General features: G+C 37.8%; 1 protein-coding gene across 7 annotated transcripts in view; it reads right to left on the reverse strand.

The window, feature by feature from the left end:
* Mgat4a (alpha-1,3-mannosyl-glycoprotein 4-beta-N-acetylglucosaminyltransferase a) overlaps nt 1-17,755 on the reverse strand; it is a 978,023-nt gene that overhangs the window by 79,643 nt on the left and 880,625 nt on the right. For all 7 annotated transcript variants that reach the window (XM_067147150.2, XM_067147146.2, XM_067147149.2 and 4 more), the window contains 2 exons: nt 8,343-8,653; nt 2,492-2,622 (listed from right to left, as the gene is read on the reverse strand). In XM_067147150.2, the coding sequence (XP_067003251.1) occupies nt 2,492-2,622; nt 8,343-8,653 (442 nt within the window). The remainder of the gene's footprint in view (nt 1-2,491; nt 2,623-8,342; nt 8,654-17,755) is intronic.

A 17,755-nucleotide genomic window follows, 5' to 3' on the forward strand; every position in this document is an offset into this window, starting at 1 on the left:
TGTTTGGTTGGTCATTTCTGTTCTCAACACAACTTAAGGAGAATCATAATTGAAATTTGCAACTTCTACAATCTACCACTTATCAAAACCAAATTTCAAACACAAGCATATATTAACCAAATAAGCACCACACAAGATGTGGAGTTGATTAGGTAATTTGTTGCAAAGTTATAAAAATACACATTATTTGTTATTGTGTTGGATGAAAAATGCTCCTTGTGGCATTTGTGTTTAGGGGTTGTGGTAAAAATGTAAAGGAGAGGGCATATAATTCTCTGGTAAGACCCCAACTAGAGTATGGTTCCAGTGTAAGGGACCCTCACCAGGATTACTTTATTGCAGAACTGGAAAACATCCAAAGAAAAAGCAGTTTGATTTGCTCTGGGTGATTTTCAACAACAGAGTAGTGTTACGAAAATGTTACGAAGTTTGGGCTGGGAAGACTTGGAGAAAGGAGATGAGCTGCTCGACTAAGAGGTATGTTATAATCTACAAACTTCATTATATAGATCCGTATTGATACAGTTTAAATAATAACTAGTGTTAGGTTTAATGGTCCACCCAATCACTACACTTCACTTTACAAGTGAAAACACATTCAATATTAAAATATATTAAACATTCTTTGGTACATGTTTTGTGTAATTTAAGACTTCTTCAAGCCGTAGCATCCCATAACAGAATATGATACATCATCGTTGCTGTCTAATAATTTTAAAAATGGAAGAAGTCATGTCCTTTACGAACTGTTGGAGAATACGCTAAAGACAATGAACACTATTTTTCATAAAAATGTCCTTCACTTCTTGAAAAAATTCTTCACATGTTAAAATTCGAATGATAATTCTTTAAAATATGACATGCAATGCTGGTAGCCAGTAGCTTCAGTGTACTGACTGCAGGAGATTTGAACTCTGGCCTCTGGCTACCGGCTGCCAGCACTGCATGTCTTATTTTAAAGAAATATCATTCAAATTTTAACATGTGAAGAATTTGTACAAGAAGTGATGGACAATTTTAGGAAAAATTGTGTTTATTGTCATTAGTGTATTCTCAAACAGTTCATAAAGGACATGGGTTCTTCCATTTTTTAAATTATTAGACCACAATCATGTTGTATCATGGAGATGCTACGGCTTGAAGAAGTCTTAAATTAGACAAAACATGTACCAAAAAAGTTTAATATATTTTAATACTGAATGTGTTTTCATTTGTAAAGTGAAGTGTATTGACTGGGTGGACCATTAAACCTAACACTAGTTCTTAATTTGAGAGGTATGTTCCGAGCTGTCAGTGGAAAGATGGCGTGGAATGACATTAGTAGATGAATGAGTTTGCGTGGTGTTTTTAAATGTAGGAAAGATCACAATCTGAGCATAAAGGTGGAATTTGGGAGGACAAATTGGGGCAAATATATATTGTACTTGTAGGAAGAGGAGTTGGGAACTGGAATAATTTATCGAGGAAGATGTTCACTAAATTTCCAAATTCTTTTCAATTATTTAAGAAAAGACCAGAAAACAACAGATAGGAAATCTGCCACCTGGGTGACTACCCTAAATGCAGATCTGATTGATTGATTGATTGATTGATTGATTGATTGATTGATTGATTGATTGATTGATTGATTGATTGATTGATTGGATTCCATTATTTTTGTGCTGTAATTTGGCAGACTTGCCAAAAAACACTCATGTACTTAATAATAACTCTAGGTTTTGCAGTCAGGTATAAGCTATTAAAGATATAAATTTTTCAACTTTTATCATTCATAAAATCGGCAAAATTCCAATTTGGTGCTATTTTAGGAGCAAACATATGAAGGTAATTTTCCACTGATAATAAAATGCACAACTAATTTTAATTCCTGCACATATTGAAACCTTATCTGAAAAACTCCAGTGAATCTCATAAGTAGTCTGTTGCAAGGAGCATTATTTACATGGCAAAGAGCTGAAAATATTTTAAGCTAGAAAAATACAATTTAAATTTTTAAGAAACTTACTTGTTTTAAAACTGTTCTGGACTGTAAGATACACCTGCAGATTTATTTCTTCTGTTATGCACAGCGTAGGCTTACTACAAGGTAAATATATTTTAGTGAGATTATTGAAAATAACAGCGTGACAGAAATGTACGTGGGCTTTCTCTTTATATAAAGTGCTGCTCCCCTAAAATCTGGCATTTAGAGCTTTAAAAAATGGGGTTTGAGAGAGAAAGATTTGGACAATTTTTTAAGATTAAAATTGAAAATTGATATTTTGCTCAAAAATCCCAAAATTTCAGTCATGACTCTCCTCGATGTGCTGACAGTCTATTTCAAGTACAGTGCAGCAGATACGTGTAACTGTGTAGTGAATGTGCCTTAATTCACAGCGGAACACCTGCCTGGGTAAACTGTCCTTGCTGCACAAAATACAGTTTTTACTATATTGAAAATGCAGCAAAAGAGCATCCACACAGTTTGCTAACCAGAGAACACAGTACTCACCCCGTCTTTGTCCAGGCTGCATATCTTTGTAGAAATAAGGTGATCGAGCAGCCAATCAACAGGCTTGTCATTGTAGAACATGAGGAAGAACTGCACGAGCCAAGGCAGTTCCACACACTTGAACATTTTACCTGCAAGAAACATGTTTACTTCTCTATTAACGGTTTCCTCTTTACTCTAATTTTTTTTTTAAATCTCTCAGGTTCTTCAATCTGCTGAAATTACTTGTAAGTAATAAAATTAATAAACTACCTGAAAAAAAAAAATCTGAACTAAAAGAGAATGACATTTCGAACTTGACAGAACATCATCAGATTCTATCACACTAAAATATTTATGATTATGATGATGATGACGATGCTTGCTGTTTAAAGGGCCCTAACATCTAAGGTCATTGGCCCCTAATGGTACGAAATGAGACAAAATGTAATGACAATTTAAAAATCCAAAATCATCCACGAACCAGAATTCAAAATATGATGACTAAGAATGAATGGACGAATATGAATTTAAAACAATCAGCAGATCTGACCCGCAATGCCCTACATTCCCAGAAACTATTGTAAAACAATAGCATTTCTGACCAAGGGACTGCCTCTAAATCGATGATGCTTGTTGTCTAAAGGGGTCCGAAATCCAAGTCATCGGCCCCTCATAATGGTACTTATTACTAGGAAAGTAGAACCGTGGTATTTGTCATGTTGCGGTACTAATCAAAAGTGGCGCAGACTCACAGTATTCCACATATTATGGTACTACTCACAGGGAATGTAATACACACATGTAATGCAGACCTATGGCGTTCCTCACATAGTGCGCACTAATCACAGGCAATGCCGAGACCGGTGGTGTTTCTCACAATGGAACTAATCACAGGCAATGTAAGCCCCTTATTTCACTGAAGATGGCTCAAACAAGTCAAAAACATGTTTGAATTTTATTGATCCATCTAATGATGGAATTATGTTTTGTATTGAATTAGGAAGATACATTTAATTTTTTTCCTTTGTAAAGTGAAAATGATTTAGGCATTAGTCATTTCGTGACACCAGCTTTCCTATGCCCTCTGCAAAGGAGTCTGCTGCCAGCGAGGTAAGGTGCGTCTGGACAGCCTCCTGAAGTTCTTCGTTGGTGGTGAAGCTTTTCTGCCCAACCATGCCTTCAATTCTCGAAAAAGGAGAAAATCACTAGGGGAAAGGTCTGGACTATACGGTGGATGGTCAAAAACTTCCCACTTGAATTGTTTGAGAAGGTCTGTTGTCATTTTGGTCTAGTGCAGTCGAGCATTGTCATGGATCAAAACCAGGCCAGTTGAGAGCATGTCTCTTTGTTTGTTTTGAATCACTCTGCGGAGGCTACATGAAGTTTCACAATATACTTCCTTTGTTATTGTTGTCTCCAGCTCCATAAAGTCCACCACAAGACAACATTATGTTCCCAAAAAACGGTAGCCATTGTTTTCCTGTTGTTCAGTGTCAGTTTAAACTCTTTTGGCTCTTTTGGAGAAGAAGGATACATCCACTGCTTAGACTGTTCTTTGGTTTCTGCAGTGTTTCATCGCCAGTAACGATAGAGTTTAAAAACTCTTCCCCCCTCAGTATGATAACGCGTGAGAAACATTACAATTGACGCCATTTGCTGAGTTTTGTGACCGTTGCTCAACATTCTTGGGACCTAATGTGAACAAAGTTTCCAGCATCCTCAGTGTTGAGTCACAATTGTATACAGAGAAGAACTTGAAATGTCTGGGATTCCTGTAGAAAGTTCACTGATCATAAACCTCCATTTGTCGCGGACTCTTCAAGATTTCCGCACCGTGGGTACGATAGCGACAGACTTGCCTTCTTGCCCACCTTTGTCATGGATGTCCGTATGCCCTTCTTCAAATTTCTGACAGCTTTCCCGTGCACTAGCTTCACTCATACAGTTTTCAGTCATTCTGTGATGGATTTCAGCAACGCTACATCCTTCTGCTTGCAAAAAACGGATCATACTTCGCAACTCACACTTGATGGGAGTATCGATTTTAGCAGCCACGTACAATTGCCAATAGCTTCGCTACGACTGGCACATTGGAGCCGACAGTGGCAGAGGTTGTGCTATCACACAGCATACAGACCTGGCTCCTGGCTATCTCTTGTTTACTTACATGCATTATCGGAGGTTGAAAAAGAAACAGCCTTCTTAAATTAGTCCACAAAATTCATTTCTTGTGATAAACGCATTTATTACCTCATCAAAATCTTGCCTGTTCACTATTGATCCATGGTAGATGTAGTGTGGAAAGAGGAAAATGAACATTTAGCAGTAGAGGTTAGTCTCATACGCTTGGGGAATTGTGGGAAGAGGCTGTAAATTTCAAGATTTTGAACACGTAAATAACATCAGGATGCTGAGCTCCACCAATAATTACTTTGTCTTCATTTCCTTTGCACCTACCGTTACACCATGGCACTGAAAGTACAATGTGAGTCTGAGCCGAGGTCCATTGAGTAGAATCTAGCAGAGATGTATGACAGCAGCCAGAGATGTGTGATATCTGCTCAAGTGACACATTTTTGAAACATTTTTAAGGTGAGATTTCATACTATAGCTAAAAAACATTTCAGAAAATATTTTAGTGATTTTCTGGAAATTTGGTCCAAATTGTTGAGCATTCCATGCAATATTTCAGGAACACAGTATCAACAAGATTTAAAGTAGAAACAGGAGGTTCTTTTTACGGGGAGATTTCCTTCTGGAGGATGAATCATCATGAAGTTAACATGTTCATTTACCTACATTTAAAAAAAATTCAAGTTCTTATGTTTGAAAATATAGAATTTAGAATTTTTGTGCACTTTTTCACTTCCATTTTTAAACATGATCATTTCGCTTCATTCTCAAGAACAGCTGCTTCAGAGAAATTCCGCACTCTTTTAAGAGAGTCGTGCAACTAACCCTTTGATCTTCAAGCAATGTCACACCTCGTTCCACGCCAGCTCCAGAATAGTAACTTTCCATCATACATACACAATAAGAAAATGATAAATTCTCAAATGTGAGTATTTGGCACACAAGAATCAATTTTAAAAACTTCAGACTGTGATTCAAAGAACAAGTTTTACAGATGATAATGATATGGTATCATTTTAGAGGCACTAACTTGAGACTCCTCGCTATCACTCAATTCATTTGGAAAATCGCTAATCTCATCCTTACACATTTGCTTGCTGCCTCAGCCCAACATTTCAACAGACTGCTTGTGACAAGACACCAATAACAAAAACTCTCCACTACACGACTGTAGCATAAGAAATAACCTAAATGATGTAATAACGTGGTAAATTCATATATTCATACCTGCCAACTTTACAAAACCAAAAATCAGGATATTTTGATATGAAAATCAGGAAAAATCAGGAGATACAATTGTTCAAAACTGCTTGTTCTACATATCCTGCACAATACAGGAGTACAATGGTGTATAGCCTATTATAACACTTATTGTCTCAAAACCTGGCTCTTGCTATATGAGGCTACAAGGCTAAAAATTACACATCTCTTTTCCCTCACAGGAAGTATGTGAGTGAGATGATCGGTCTGTGATAAGCCTTCTGAAAATAGTATGAACTCATGTTCCACACGTGTGAATCAGTCATGCACTTAGATGCCATTACTTAGCAAATGCGTAGATTAATATATTGCATCACGTGCCCGTGCGATTATGCGAAGTGCAATGCTATTTTTATCAAGTAATAAATTAAAATTTGCCAGAATTGTCTCCAAATGGCTCCTAAAATCTCTAGATTGAAATTCTGTTACTAAATTTCTAAAACAGACTCCAAATCTAGCGACTAGTCTCTAGAATCGACTAGACTGATGTGAACATGAACATAGCATGTGAGAACGAGAGGTTGACAATCGATGTACGTTTTGCATGCTGAAAAATTTAGACTATCTCCCTCATGTTCAGTCTTTCAAGCCGAATTGTGCGCTATAAAACAGGCAGTTATGTGGATTAAAAATCACAGTTGTGCTGCGAAAGCAAATATTGAGTGACTCTCAGGCAGCTTTGAGAGCAATCCAAGAAAAATATAACTTTCATCCAGTAGCTGTTAATATAAGATCACACATATTAGGCTACAGTAACCATATCTGCATGAAATGGGTCCAAGGTCATGACGGAGTAAAAGGAAATGAGAGAGCTGATGAATTTGACAAAGCAGCTACTACTTCTTCTGACGCCTTGTTTATATATGAAAAGTTCCCTATGTCTCATGTACAAAAGGAACTGAAGATATGTGGAACAACCAATGGATCACCAGCACTAATGGCCGGCTAACAAGGGAGTTGTTCTTTCCAAATATTCAAGACAGACTACAAAGTAGGTGTTTGCAACATCAACATATTATAACTCAGTTTTTGACAGGACATGGAAAGTTTGGATCATACTTTGAGAGGTTTGGAATCAGTATTCAGAAACTCTACAGCTGTACCTGTGAAATGCAACAAACTGTTCCTCATCTTTTATTTGAGTGTCCGATTTTTAACAGGAGTAGATATAAACATATGTTAATATAGAATACCAAGCACCTCTCACTATGGTATTTCAGAGAAGATGCTGTTATAAAGTGTTTGTTAAATTTTGCCTTCTCATTTATAAGTCATCTCTATTTTAATTCAATTGTCATGTATTAACTTAGTCTCACTATCTATAGCCCTAATATACTACTTGTAAAATAGGGTTTGTAATGGGAAATTCAATAATAATAATAATAATAATAATAATAATAATAATAATAATAATAATAATAATAATAATAATATAAGGTTTCAATAATTATCGCACATTCGCACGCATTTCTCGTATTACTGTAATAAATGTCAATATTTCATTTGAAAGCGGCCAATGAGAGAAGAACTTCCAGCCACTGGCGTATAAAGCTGAAATGGCGGGATCAGAAAACAAATGTTTGAAGTTCACAAATAAAAAGCTAAAATCAGGACAAATAATAGAATCATCAGGAGGCGGGAAAAAATATCCAAATCAGGAGTCTCCCGCCTAAATCGGGAAAGTTGGCAGGTATGTATATTCCTTGGGCAGGTGACACCCGATACAGGGGTGAAACAGAATATGTATTTATAACAAATTCCAACTTGTACGTTATGGGCAGTTTCACATCTCCACCACTTTAAATCTTACGATTTCCTTGGATTACAGTAACATTCCTGTCAAATAGCACCAAAGGGTCTGCTCAAGGCTTAACGTCCCCATCCAATGAACGAATCACCATCAACAGCGTCATATGCCCTCACTCTATATGAACACTGCGGAGAGGGTTGGAATTGAATCCAGGCTTTTGGCATGCAATCTAGTGATGAGCAATTGTATATCACCACCTCTCCTGCCCAGTTGACCAAAATTCTGATGTTGAATATTTTTTCAACCAACGGGACTTGAACCAGCTAACCAAGGTGTCAGACCATATAGACTTGATGCCTTAATCATCATGGCCACCAGGCGGGCTGTTAGTTGTAGGTATTTTCATGGCAGAAATATGATTCGGGCAAGATGGAATTCTGCATGTATCTTATGAATAAAATTAATGCACAGAGTTGACAATCATAACATTAACATGTTCATTTTTAATTACTTTTCACGTAGTAATTCCGGCTATCGGAGACAGATTTGCAAAGCAGTACAGAATTAAATGTTGGAAGAAAGCAGGAGAAATAATGGTTGATGTGTGGAGAAAGACAATTAGTATGAATGGCAAATTTTTTAAAATGTGTAAATGAGGGAAGATTGATTAAAACGTGGCAAAAGTTAGAAACCAAACCAAAAGGAAAGAATGGAAAAATGTCTTACCAATAAATCCCAGCTGGCAGAACTCCAAAACAAACCACGGAGCTTTTTCGGAGATCTTCTGAAGGGCATAATTCTTCATAGTGGATACAAAATTCTTCTTGGCGAGAATGTCATCCTCCAGCTGAACGTAGAAAGTGCCTTTCGGTTGAGCATACATCATGAGGAATGCGAAGTCAAGGTTTTGCTTGGACCGCCAGCGGACTCGTTCTGGTGAGTCTCCTAACGTGATCCTCAGTTCTTCCATATCTGGATAGTAGGAGGCTGGTGGCGAGACTACCTCCATGAGGCCGGACTCTACCTGGTCCGGGAACCTGCAAAAAATAACGACAAATAAAACTACATGTATGAGAAAACTTCCCCTAGTAAGTTGCCGTATTATCCAAAAACTGACCCGAACACGTTGCCTCCACTACCCAAAACCGCTCTCTATTCTCACTTCCCACTATAGAAGATATGAATCGACTTATCACCATTTACCTTCTCAACACCCTCCCCTAGTCCTAGCTCACCTCCAAGCAGTCTTAACCTGCAGTTTCAAACTGTTCACTTCGACCTTAATACGCTCTTCAACTTCAGAGTAGAGCTGGGTTAAACTGCTTTTTTTTCCTTGAAGCAGTTTCATGAAGCAGTCTCGTTCGCTTGTTGGTAGAGCAGTTGAGACTCTTCGCTTGATGTTGTGCCTGCTTCTGCTTTCTGCTATTTGTGAACTGACAGTAACAGAGTATTGAGACTGCTTTGCAATTACAGTTGTTCTTTTCCCATCCTATTTATTGAATGCTCAATGCTACTTTAATCAGAGAGACTTATGATTTGATTTGTAGTAAACAAAAACTTACAACATATACATACTTATTGTGTGAAAATTGAGATTATTTGATAAACTGGGTGATCTCTGTGAATTGACCCTGGATTATAATGCTTGTGGTCTGAGTGGCTCAGACAATTGAGGTGCTGGCCTTCTGACCCCAACTTGGCAGTTGGTATTTGAAGGTGCTCAAATATGTCAGCCTCATGTTGGTAGATTTACTGGGATATAAAAGAACTCCCTCAGGACTAAATTCTGGCACCTCGGCGTGCCTGAAAACAGTAAAAGTAGTTAGTGGGATGTGAAGCCAATAACATGATTATTATTATTATTATTATTATTATTATTATTATTATTATTATTATTATTATTATTATTATTTATAATGCTTGTGAAAAGTACTACTTTTAGGGAAGTAAACAAATTAGGTTCGGAGTGAATGCATATCTTTAGGTTCCCCCAAGAAAACAGAAAAACCAGTAACAATGTGTTTTCTATTTGTACATATGAAAATGAAGCAGGGAAAGTTGCAAAAGATGTTGCTACAAATAAAACTCTCTGTAAGCATACATAAACAAATCAAACAAACCCCATGGCACTACAGCCCTTGAAGGGTCTTGGCCTACCAAGCGACCGCTGCTCAGCCCGAAGGTCTGCAGATTAAGAAGTGTCGTGTGGTCAGCACAATGAATCCTCTCGGCCGTTACTCTTGGCGTTCTAGACCGGGGTCACTATCTCACCGTCAGATAGTTCCTCAATTCTGATCACGTAGGCTGAGTGGACCTCGAACCAGCCCTCAGAACCAGGTAAATAATCCCTGATCTGACCGGGAATCGAACCCGGGGCCTCCGGGTAAGAGGTAGGCACGCTACTCCTACACCACGGGGCCGGCATAAGCATACATGGCGACATAAAATTAGGATGTTTCTGTACACGGTAAAAGTGGACTAGTAATATCAGTCCATTCAAAGAAATAAACTTTTGATATAAACTTATCCTCATGCAAATTATTTAAAAAAAGTACCATATACGGTATGTTTTATGTTATCTAGTCCAACTGTGAGGACATGACACATAAAATGACCCTGATAATAAAGGGTACTTGCTGAACGTATTTATAATTATCATGAAAGGTGTTACCAATAAACACTGAGGTTAGGTATATATGAATGGATGAATACCATAATGGTATAAGTGACAGCGCTAAATATTCTGCGCTCTAGTGATAGGTGCTCTGGTTTATTGCATGCTTCATAAACATCTTTGTGCTCCATAGAATGAAGCTGTTATGTCTAAACCAAGTATTTATATACACCCCAACAATTTGCCACTAAACATTATCCAATTTTTGCTCTCCTCCTTAGTCAACAGACCAATGACTTTATCACTCACAGTAAACCCATATCTCTTTTATATCCATCTCCTTCATCTATCGCATCTTCTTGACCCCACCTCATCTCGTGGCCGGAAGCAGAGAGGACGTTACCCCCTTGAGGGTAAGTAAAGAAAACATTAGGTTCTTTTCAACAAGAACTTGAACGTATTACTGTTTGATACTGCTTACTTATGGACAGTGTGGGAACGGTTTCTCCAATAATCTGGCCTTCTTCCTCCATAGAACTGGAGCAACACAAATACGTTCCTTAATTAATAATTATGTTATTTTTGCAAAAAAAAAAAAAAATAGCAACTCCTGTTAATATTAAATGGATGAAGATTGTAAAAAGTTGCTGTAACTTTCGGTAATATAACCTCAGTAATATAACTTCTCTTAATATAATAATAATAATAATAATAATAATAATAATAATAATAATAATAATAATAATAATAATAATAATAATATGATACATTTCGCACAATGTGCATTTCGTTCTTACAGAAACTTGTCAAAGAGTTTTGTCTTTTGTTGCACAGTATCAGACGATATCGGTCACAGTTTACACTTGCAGTTATCGTCCGGGTCATGGAATTTATCTGTTAGGCATATCCGATGATGAGGGGCTGCCTGGCCGAGGCGGTAAAGGCGTGCTCGGCTCGCCCGGAAGGACGTGGGTTCGAATCCCCGTCAGGAAGTCGTAAAATTTAAGAAATGAGATTTCCACTTCCGGAGGTGCATATGGCCCTGAGGTTCACTCAGCCTACACCAAAATTGAGTACCAGGGTAATTCCTGGGGGCAAAGGCGGCCGGGCGTAGAGCTAACCACTCCACCCCATCAAGTGCCGAGGTTACGGATAGTGGAAGCCTTTACCTTCCACCCCTCCAAGGGCCTTCATGGCCTGTAGGGAGATGACTTTGACTTTTATATCCGATGATGGAAACCGTGTACGGCATACCGTGTGATATAGATGTTGATTCGCATAGGGAATCTGAAATATATAATATATAATGTCCAATAACGGACCATTTATATTGGTATTACGACATACCTTGTCGATACATGACGTAGATCATATCTGGCTTGTGCCCACTGCCTATACATCATCGCATCCGTTTTTTTTTTTTTTTTTTTTTTTTTTTTTTTTGCTATTTGCTTTACGTCGCACCGACATAGATATGTCTTATGGCGACGATGGGATAGGAAAGGCCTGGGAATTCATCCGTTGAATAAAACGCTGGCCATATCTCTTGGTTCTCCTTAATGAGTTCCTGCAGTACATCCAAGTAGGCTTTGGTAGCTGGTAGAAGCAGGTCGAGGCGGAGGTCTTCGATGAAAAATTGCTCTCTTGCCAGTACATAAATGTAAGTCGAGATAATGTGTACTTTGACAGACATAGTGCTCTTTTGAGGAAGTTGGCTTTGACTTTTTCTATGTCTTCGAAATTTTTCTTCTTTAGGTGTGTGTCCAGATGGTTTCCAGTCCATATGTTATGATGGGAGCAATTTTAAAGCGAAACAGTGTGGTAGCTGTGGACAAGGATAGTTGTCTTAGGTTCTTTATGCTATTAATTGCCGTCTTTGCTGCGATGGTTCGTTCTTTTATGTGAAGGTCATAGACATCTCCACTCGTCTGAAGTGTGATTCCTAAGCATTTGAAATGCGGTACGTTCTTCATCGGAATATTCATATGCATGATAACGTCATTTGCTGATAGTCTGCCTTAGGGCTCTCTAAAAACTAGGTATGCTTGCCCGCCATTATGGTTCATTCCTGCACTACGTTGGTAAGACAGGTGACCGTCCCAGGCTTGTATATCCCCCCCTTTTTTTTTACTGTTCTCCACGCTAGGAAATAATGCTAAATTAACATACTGTAAAAATACTCATTCTCAGTATTACTCAAACGGTTACTCAACATAAATATTAGTATATTTCGTCAATTATTGTGTAATTTTTACTCGAGACGGTGATTGTAAAAGCGAGGTCGTTGATAATTAGCCTTTTAATAAACAAACAAACTAGGCATGTACTCCCACTGGAGAAATATTAGAAAAAGTAGCTTACTGATAAATCGTTTTTTAAATTATTATTATTATTATTATTATTATTATTATTATTATTATTATTATTATTATTATTATTATATTATTGATAAGTAGAATAGGTTGGTCGTAAGCTATGCACCGTGGTACCGTCAAATGAAATGATGGACGCCATGGTATTGATATAGGCTACTATCATTCTTAAATCGTGAAATTTGACGTGGTAATCGGTCAGTGTCGAAGATATATAAATTGTGATAGAAGATTTTTATACCATATGATCTCAGTCGGTATTTCATACTTGCATGAAATTGATTCAGCGCTATTTTCAATCTTGTCGAAATAACAAGGAAAATATTCTTCGAACAAACATAACGCTGAAATGTGATTTACGAATACGAACACACCCAAGTAACTGATTTCTTTAAGTTTATTTTTTTCTTCTAAAATTTAGTCCCTTTTTAATTTACCAGTATTTTAAAAAATACATTCGATGTGTAAAATAATTTTTGGTGAGTGTTATGTACCTCATCAGCTTATGCAGTTGTAATGGACAGAGGATTTTCGTTTATTCAACCGAACATTCATAAAACAAATGTTATTATAAATTGCATTCAGGAAGAAAATAGGAATAGAGTAGGCCTAACTACTTCTATAGCTGAATATTCTCTCCCAACCTGAAGTATTGCACTGATAATCAGTTACCAGTGACTTGTAAGGGGAGTGACCCACGAGCTGTGGTGAATACTTTATTTTTTTAAGGAGATTTCTCTGGTTTGAGGAGAAGTAGCATGATTTCTCAACACGACTCATCTCATTAAACTTCAAACGGTTGCAACATTGGTTAACTTGCTCAGGCAGCACATTAAAAATATTATATTTAAATAATATTTTACAAATTTACTGTCTCCTTGTTTTACAGTATTTACAAAACAATAATATTCCACTCCTTGTTTACATTTTTCTCTTCTTTTCCGAAGCAGACCCATACATTTTACTTCGTTTCCGTACATTCTTGTTAAAGTCCACAACAGCATAGGATCGAATTTTGAAGATGGGCCCAACAATGTTTTCTTTTAAATTACAGCACATTGGAGAACATGTATTGGTACATTTATCATTCAAACTTTTCTCCATTACAAGATTTGCACCATTTTGCATTATATAATACTTATAGTCCCTATAGAAGTCCTCACAGTTAAAAATTAATTTCATAACTTCATAATTTGGTTTCTTTAGACCACCCAAATTTTTAAAAAATACGAAAGTTTCAGAGCTTGAGTCAGAAAGCTCATAGTTTAAAACCTGTCTGCATATAGGCCTACCACAGATCTTGGTTTTCAATAATGCATTTGTTGTAATACCATCAACGTTAAACAAATTAATTCTGTCACCTGAAGTTCGTTTTGACAAATGTTGTAACTGTGGTGTTTGGATGTTGAACTCCTGTTGCCGGACTTTTGGGGCAGAACTGAATATTGAATGATCATTGTGACTGAATTGAGGGGTATAGTAGTGTCAGTGGGAGCTGGATGCAGGTTTAAGTCAGCAGTTGAAGTTGAAGGTGTAGCAGAGGCAGTGGAGGCATAAAAAGACCAGAAGGGAATCTAAACAAACTGTATCCCATAGTAGAGACATTACTACAATTAGGTGCAGAACAACCCATCATTATGTAATAAATATCCACACTAATATAGCACTATTCTGTCCCTGCACGCGGTGATTAAAGCGATACTGTATGTTCAATGCGACCAAGTGACCGCTCGTAGGACAAACTGGAGTTTGATCACATGGCCCATTGCGCATGTATGAACCAAAATGGCGGCTAAGCATGCCCATCTTATAGAGCCTTAGTCTGCCTCCTCTTCTGAATGTCATTTTTATCGTTTTGCTACTATTTATAGCACAGTAAGCTCATTCTTTTCTGCCCATGTTGTAAGTTTGCTGAAGGCTGTTCGTATGTTTTCCAAGTTTTGTGATACAATGACCATGTCATCTGCGTAAGCGTAGATTTTCACATTTTCTGTGTCTTTTTCTCTAGGTACTTCTGCGGTGGCTATTATGAAAAGTAGAGGATTCAAGGGATCGCCTTGTAGAAGTCCATTTGTTTGATTCATAGGGTCTGTTGTGGATACTCTACTGTCTATTACTATTTGATTGTTTGACAGGATATTTTGTATCAATCTTGTTACTTGGTTCTTTCCAACTATTCTTTCTAATTTCTCCATTATAAGTTTTCTATTTAACAAGTCAAAGGCTATTGTGAAGTCTATAAATATTGCATGAAGTTTCCCTCTTGGAAGTTCCAACGCTGTTTCTATGTCTTTCTGCAAGCAACTTACTGCTTGGATTGTGGATTTCTGTTTGGTGAAACCAAACTATTGTTCAGGGATTGCGTGAGATGTCATTTTGCTAACTCTTTTGGCCAGGAGGCCTGTCAGAATTTTTAATGGAGAGCATTCTAGAGCCCCTCTGTAGGAGTTCGGGTCCCTGGAATCCCCTTTTCCTTTGTATAACACCTTCAATGTAGACATCCTCCATTTATCCGGGATTTTTCCTTGTCGCAGACATTCATTGAAGAGCTCTGTCCATGTTTTCGTGAGTTCAGGTGCTGTTTCTTTTAGATGCTCGTAAAAAATATTATCTGGTCCGCATGCTTTACCATTCTTTGAGTCGGTGATTTGTTTCCGTACTTCATCTATTGAAAATGGAACCATTGACTCTACTTCTTCTTGGTCTTCTTTTGTTGGACGTGTTTCTCTGTCCTGAAGGACTTTCCTGAAGTGTTCTTCCCAAGTTTCGAGTGGGAGGTCCCTAGGGAAATAGGGTTGCTTCGGCATTAAGGCCTTGTACCATTTCTTTCGGCTTGTTGGATGAGTTTCTTTTCTTCTTCTGCCTTAGTTGTTTTTATGCTTGTTTAGTGTTTGTTTGTAGCATCTTCTGGCCTTGTGTTTTGTGAGGTTCTTGCTTTATGAAGTGCTTTTAACGCGTCTTTTCTTGCCTTGTAGCACTCTTGGTTGAACCAAGGTTTTGCCCTCCTTCGTTGAAATTTTCTTTCTTTACTACTGCATGCATTAACTGTTCTTCGATTATGTTTAATTCTTCGTTTAATTTTCCTTCCTTGATTTCTCTCGATGCCAGGAACATCATTTCCATGTTTAGTTTGCCTTTATCGATTTCTCGCGATAGAGTGTTTGTTTTCTTGCACTTCTTCCTTTGGAGCGTGTTTCCCACACTTATGATGGTATGTACTGGTAGATGTCTTCTTGCTGGGATGTCTCTTCTGATCTCCTGATAGGTCTTGTCACTATTTGTCAATAGTGCTGGTTCCATTTGGACTGTGGTAAGTTTTTTCTTTTCTGTCGTTCAGCAGCGTTAGGCCTTCCTTTTCTAAGCGGCTAATCACGATCTTCGTCTTTTGTGTTGGTGTATCTATCCTGCAGTTTAAGTCTCCCATTGTAATCATGGTATTTGTTTCTTTTGTGAAGCTGAGGGCGTAAGTGATCTCTTCTAGTATACATCTGCTTTGTATTCTGGTTGGAAATATACATTCAAAACTGTACATAATTTGGTTTTTACTAACAGAATATTTTTTGAGTTGAGCAATATCTGAAAAGGGGACAGTTTTGGTTTTATCAACATCGTTATGGCTTCTGTAGGTCTTCCTCTTTATCCTTGACTGGCATATGAATGGAGTAGAAATTTTCTATACTCCATTGAGTTGTCAGGAACGTTTCTGTGAGTGATATTAAGTCGTATGCTTCAAATGTGTTTTCTGGTATCATGTTTACTGCATTCTTCAAACCTTCTATGTTCCACAATAGTGTGCCTCTTCCTCCTATATGTTTATAATTGAATGCCTGTTCTTTGTCTTTAGAAACGAAAAGGCCTAACGACGACTCCTTTCGGCCAGAAATGTAATGTCGTATGGCTTTTAGTGCCGGGAGATCCCAGAAGGGGTTCGGCTCGCCAGGTGCAGGTCTTTCGATTTGACTCCCTTAGGCGACCTGCGCGTCGTGATGAGGATGAAATGATGATGAAGACAACACATAAACTCAGTCCCCGTGCCAGGGAAATTCCAATGATGGTTAAAATTTCCGACCCTGCCGGGAATCGAACACGGGACCCCTGTGGCCAAAGGCCAGCACACTAGCCATGGAGCCGGGGTTTCGGCCAGAATGTTGGGTCTTCTGTTAATTTGTGATGTTTAATGTCTATTCCAACTTTGAATCCTTTGTTTCTTCCCATGAGACTCAGTTCTTCGGCTTCTATTTCACCATCTATTCCATTTTTTGCAAGAACTCTTTCACTTTTACTAGAGTTGTAGAATTGTCTAACCTTCCTATGCTCGTTTCACGGCTACTTCGTCTGGTGTTTCTTTCGACCCAATTGTAACCTTTTTCTTCGCTGATGATGTTTTTCTTTCTTCTTGCCTGAACATATTTTGTTTTCCTTTTCCTTTTCTTCTTTTTCTTCCTTTTCTTCGTCAAGCTGTTTCCCAAAGTCATTCCGTACTTTCCCTAGTTCTCCCGTTCTTATTACATAAGAGTCTATCCTCTTTAGATTCTTCACTTTTTTTGTTCCTTCCTATTTTTGTGCATGCTGTTGTTGCTGCCAGTGTGTCCAAGAGTAGTTGCATTTTTTGCAACATAGTTTCGTTAATCATGTTTATTTTTTCATTTAATACTTCACACCTTTTAGTATTTGCGGTTGTAGCGTCTCTCATTTCCTTGATGAACACCGAAAAGAAACAAGCAAACGTCAGAGTTTCTGTGCATGTCACTAAAACAGAAGACTGTCAGCAAGCGATGCCAAGAGTTAGTTGGAAAGCACAGTACACAGATGAATATATGGATACAATTTTGACAACATCGAAAAGAAGCTAAGAGACGACGTATTGTCTATTCCAGCCCTGTCCAACGTGGCGCCCGCAGTGCCCTTCACAATTGATTTCCAAATTAAATTCTAATTAATATTTAAAAGCAATATTTTTTGCATTTGAATAAATAATCTTACTTTTCTCTTAAAAGCACCATCCTCAATCACAGGAAATTTGTTATATCCTTGCATCCAGATATAAAGAGCTTCGAGAAAACCATAAATGTGATCTAGACCTAACTAACTCGTGCCCGCAATTAGTGAAACGATGGAACATAGGTTCAGAAAGAGAACCACTTGACAAGGGC

The sequence above is a fragment of the Anabrus simplex genome, chromosome 5 (assembly GCF_040414725.1).
Source record: "Anabrus simplex isolate iqAnaSimp1 chromosome 5, ASM4041472v1, whole genome shotgun sequence".
NCBI classification, from domain to species: Eukaryota; Metazoa; Arthropoda; class Insecta; order Orthoptera; family Tettigoniidae; genus Anabrus; species Anabrus simplex.